Raw genomic sequence first — 5,484 nt, 5'->3', positions numbered from 1 at the left:
CTACACTTTCTCATCTCTCTCCTGATCCTCCTCACTATCATCATCTGCCGCTGGAGCTGATGAAGGTCAGAAAACATATTTTGACACAGTTTACAGTGTCTGCTTTAAGGGCCTGTTTCTATTGTTTCACGCTATTTCTCTGCACATTCCTTGCGTTTCTTCTCCATCTATTTTGACAGATACACACTGACACTGCTGCACGCTCGCTCACTCGTTTAAAGTTGTGATTGGGCCAGCCCAGTGTCAATCAAGAAAAGAGCCAATGGGCCGCTGATCTACGTGTTTCATGGGCTGGGCTGTCAGAAAAAAAAAAAAACTAACACTGACTTTTTTTGACCAATGCATTACACCGGCACAAACCCAGCGCCGCCAATTAAGCAAAACAAAACAAAACAAAACAAAACGAATGGGCCGCCGATGTACACATTTTATGGGCTGTTAAAAATAATAATAATAATAAAAAGTATGTATGAGTATGAGATGTATCGGCCCAAAAAGCACGTCGGCCCACCGGGAAAATGCCCGGTATGCCCTATGGCCAGTCCAGCCATAACACAGCTGACATGACTAACGAGGCACAGGTGAGCAGGATACTGAATCAAAGAGAGACACTGGGAAAACTGGGTCACATAGGCTAATTAACAGGCAAACATGAACTAACAAACACTAAAGTGACTCTGGTTGTTTGTGAATGAATCTGTTAGTGTGTTGTGCTCAGGGATGGGCAGTATTTCAGATACATGTATTTAAAATACGTATTTGAAATACAAAATACTATTTTGTATTTTGTATTTTAAAGCCTTTGGAAAAAATCAATGTAATATGTATTTAAATACATTTAAGATGAGTATTTTTGTATTTTCAAAATATATAAAATACTTTTTGCCAGTCAACCTCTTTATCAGGGTACTGATTTTGTGCATCAACTAGTTCAGACATTCACTAGCTCAGCATTGGGTCAGTGATTTTTTTCTTTCCTTTTTTTATAAGGTGAGAATGTCATGATTAATTCTACTTGTTGATTAAAGTTAAAATAGTGCATTATTCACTTCAGTTAACATGAAAGAATAAAAGAAAGAATAGTTGATTTTTATCAACTGTTGTCAAATGTGTGTAAAGCATTACTGCATGTTAGGGCTGGGTGATATGACACTACATATCATAGCGATGATATAAAGTGAATTGATGGAACTTTTTCTAAATCGTTTACATAGATGGGCCTATCTGTGCCTGTGGGGTAAGCAAATTTATCCGTGCAGCTTTTAGTAGACAGGAATTATTGGAACGTTGGAGTGGAAAAAGAAGCACTGATGAATGATACAACACAAACATCTTCAGCTCAACAAGCTTTTAGATTTATTGTACATAAAAAATAATAATCAAAAAGTGGTAAATAGTGTCAAATGAATCTAAATTAATTGTAATTTTAAATTTTAGATATACTTTCTAATTTTAATAAACTTATAGAAACAAATAAACTTTACATAAAATAACTTAAAATTGGACTACCTTGCAAAAAAAAAACAAAAAAAAAAAAACTCAAGAGTTTGAAATTCAGCTTATGTGGAATCAAAACTGATATAGAGAATTGTGAAACCATGATATTGTTACTGTGAAGTAAAATTTAGATTTTGGTCATATCGCCTATTCATATTCTTTGCTAGATAGCAGAAAAGGTTCCCACAGTTTTACATATACAGTATGAATTTTTTAATAGTGTTCACCACAAGTAATAGACTACATTGTAACCTGAAATAAGTATATAAATGGCTGCTATTTTGCATAAGTTTATTTGTAATTGCCAGAAAGAAAGAATGTATTATGTTCCATGTATTTATGCCCATCTCTGGTTGTGCTGTCTTGGTCACATCGCAGCACTCCACTCATTATAGGAACAAAACTCTTAAATCTATGATTGTTCTATTGTCATGTTTGTGCTCTCAAATTTAGACAATCTGTTAAGATCTTAAAAATCTTTTAGTGTGGGTCAGACTTAAGATGAAGAGAGCAAGGACTGAATTAAAAAGATGAATTTCAACTATGGTGTTAAATGTGGACAGACGGCACATGCATATACTATATAGTGTTATTTACAGATTAATTGTGTTGCTTCAAATGCGTTCTGTTGGCTTTTGCTTCTGAGGCAGGACCTGCCCATCGGTGAATGTGATATTATGATGTTTATTACTCAGAGAATCTACTGTGAAATAAATGGCTCATCTCCTTTAGTCTGTTGTTTTGCTTTTCAAGAGGCCGTTAGCTCAGTGCTTTGTGTTAATGACACATTAGTTTACTCAAGAGATCAGTTGATAGTGTTGCTCACAATATTTCTCCAGCACAACATGTGATTCACATAAAATTACAGGACATAAAGATCTTTACATAAAATCTGTATTTTATTGTGTTGATCCACTAGATGCATAATTAGCTGAACTTTAGCATCTGCTTTAAACATACATGAAATCTAATAGAAGAACAACAACACATTAGATCTAGTTTTATATATTGTTAGCTTTATTTATTTACTAAGTTAGTCACATTATGCATCACTCTGCATCAAGTAAGTTTTGAGCTACATGATATCGCTGATTTCACTGTTTGTGGAAAAGGAAGTAGATGAAAGCTTCTGTAATTGAGTTTCAGTGGTAAAGAGTCTGAGGCGTTGATGAGGAAAGTTAAATACACATCCGTGGAGATCCATCCATCACTAGAGTCACAGAGGAGAACGAGGGTCCATCAGTTTGTCTGCTGGCTTTGATTGCTCTTGATATCACCAACAGGGAGGAGAAACTGCTGAAGACCCTCTTCTGGACGAGACACCAGACCACTGACCCTTTCTCATGAGCAATATCCACAGACTTTAATGAGTGGATCCATTTATCTTCATCTTTATTATGATTTAGTTATATAACATAGCACTCGGATTTCCAATTAAGCTGCATATTTAAAAAGCTGATGAATCACGTAAAGATATTTCACTTCAAAATAACTTGTACTGTTCAATGATATAATTAGAATTACAAAGCAGAACCACTGATTTCCAAAAACACGATGGGTTTATTTCTCTGTGTTCTTATATATTTGATCTAATGAGTGGTTTTAAAATTGCTCTCTTGCAGATCCATTTCATTGAATTATAACATAACCTATATTCCCACCCTGATGAAGTCATTACAGCACAATAATCATTATATACATACTGATACTGAGATCTCCAATACCTGAAACAACAAAGAAGAAGACTGGTTGATTTCCAGTAGAGTCAGTTATGAGTATGATAACATATTTACAGTAGAGAAATTCTGGCTCATGATCAGTTAAATTCAGTGATCTCTCACCCTTTTGTTATTGTGGTGCCATCGATCCATTTCCACACTCCCTGTGTCGTTCTCAGACCAATCCAAAACTGATCATTACCTGCAACCTTCTGCAAAAACTCCTGTTATGATAGAACAGTAATATATTGTATAATATATATGTAGTAATAATAATTACAATAACAGTAATACACCTTTCTCTCATCTGTTAAAACAGACCAACCCATGTGTCAATGTGCACAAACAAACACAAAATCTTTTTCTTTCTCACTCACTTGTTCCTCTTTGCTGTTTATGATCACTAGATCTGCTCCTCTCTGTTGACAGTCTCGTTTGCTGTCACTCCATTTCTTCTTCTCAGATGAAATATAATAAAAACTGAAGTTGTAGTAAATCCATTTGAAGTTGTCAGCACGCTGATCTATTAATACACCAGTTTAGATATTAGTTTACACAGTTTAGCTTTGTCCGTGCTGAAATTTATTTAATGAAAAGTCAATGCTTATTTTTATTGATGTGGAATGGCAGAAAAAAGTTAAATTTATAATGATTAAATGAGGAAAACACAAAATTACCTTGTTCGTAAAGGACACGTTGGAGTTCATCATTCTTGTTTTTTATCTGCTCTCTTTCCTCAGTCAGAGTATTGATGTGGTTCAGTATCTGCTCATATTTGGTAAGTATCTGCTCTCTTTCCTCAGTCAGATTATTACTGTAGTTCAGTATCTGCTCATATTTGATAAGTATCTGCTCTCTTTCCTCTGTCAGATTATTACTGTGGTTCAGTATCTGCTCATATTTGGTAAGTATTTGATGTCTTTCCTCAGTCAGATTATTGATGTGGGTTCGTAACTGGTTTCTCTCGGTGGTGAAATACACACAGAGCATCATTACAGCAGTCAGCAGAAGAACACACAGCAGACACACACACACTTCAACTGCTCTGTGCTTTCTGTTCTTCACTGAGACACTTCCTGAAGACGACAGACAAGATTAAATTAGTCGTCACACTTCTTCTATATTCTTATGAATATTACAGTTTTGCTCAATTGCTTTGGCTCAATTCTCAAATGAGATCTCGCAAATAAGTTCAGATCTCTGAACAATTCATTTCTTGTTCACACCAAATTTGGATTTCATTTTTAAGCAAATTCCACCTGTTTTAATACAAGTGTTTTGGTCAAAAGAGTAAGTACATACACAATATCTTAATACACACATGGCCTGCTGATCAAAACTGACGAGTTGATTCTCTGTAAAATTATCATATTATTCAACACATCTAAACAGTCTTTCATCGTGTGAGCCATTCAGTTATCAAAATCTGTCAGACATACGTGTCATTTCTATAAATATTTACAACAAAGCATGTTTCGCATCTCACTTGATGACAAAACATTTTTATGAAATGTTTATATATTTTGCAGACATGATGTCCCATAAAACAGTTGTGACAATTGAGTTTAGAGAATGTAAGACTATTTAAATAAATAAACCAAAGTAACTGAGAAAAACTCAAGAGATACTACAATACTTCTGTCTCTCTGTTATAATATGTATCAGATGAATTACATTACCAGTGTGTTGAAGTGGCTGATGTCTCTCTGTGTTTGTCCTCAGATCATAATGTCTCTCAGTATCTGTGCTTTCATAGATATCCACCATCATCTCCACTTTTTCTCCTCTGTCCATTTCCACAGTCTCAGTCATCAACATCACATCATCATATATAACTTCAGTTATCTCTGATCTCTTAATGTCATTCATTATAACACTGTGTTAATGGTTAATGCTTCAGTTGTTCTAGCTTCAGATTGTTTAGGCTGCAATGCTTTGCATTTCATCAACCTGTCGGAAAATAAACGGAAATAAATAAGTCAGAAAGAAACTCAGATCAAACTGGTGTGAATCACGTGACATTCAAGTTACCAAGACAGGAAGGATTGAGATGTGCCCTTTCACACCAAGAGTCTAAAAACAGAACATTTATGATCATAAGAGGTCAGGCAATCATCTCATTGTAACGCTGGGTGAACTAAAAACAAAACAAAAGAAGAGTTGGATCCAAATGCAGAAATAGTTTAATAACAAAATAAACATAACAAAACCACTGCAACCAGATAACCAGGGAACAGACAACAGAATGAGCATCACCAAACATACAGAC

At 34.9% G+C, this 5,484-nt stretch overlaps 1 protein-coding gene across 1 annotated transcript; it reads right to left on the bottom strand.

Moving 5' to 3' along the window:
* Positions 1–5,239, bottom strand: LOC307152661 (uncharacterized protein; the record flags this gene model as incomplete). Its single annotated transcript, XM_079861485.1, has 5 exons — positions 4,895–5,239; positions 3,893–4,291; positions 3,593–3,738; positions 2,684–2,807; positions 1–56 (listed from the first exon to the last, which is right to left on the bottom strand). Exons 1-5 carry the CDS (start codon positions 5,082–5,084, stop codon positions 1–3), a joined length of 915 nt encoding a protein of 304 aa, XP_079717611.1. The 5' UTR covers positions 5,085–5,239.
* Positions 5,240–5,484: the final 245 nt, after the last annotated feature.

This window comes from Squalius cephalus, assembly GCF_949319135.1.
Source record: "Squalius cephalus genome assembly, chromosome: 24".
NCBI lineage: Eukaryota > Metazoa > Chordata > Actinopteri > Cypriniformes > Leuciscidae > Squalius > Squalius cephalus.
The sequence above is the reverse complement of the archived record's forward strand: the minus strand, read 5'-3'. Positions and strand labels throughout refer to the sequence as shown.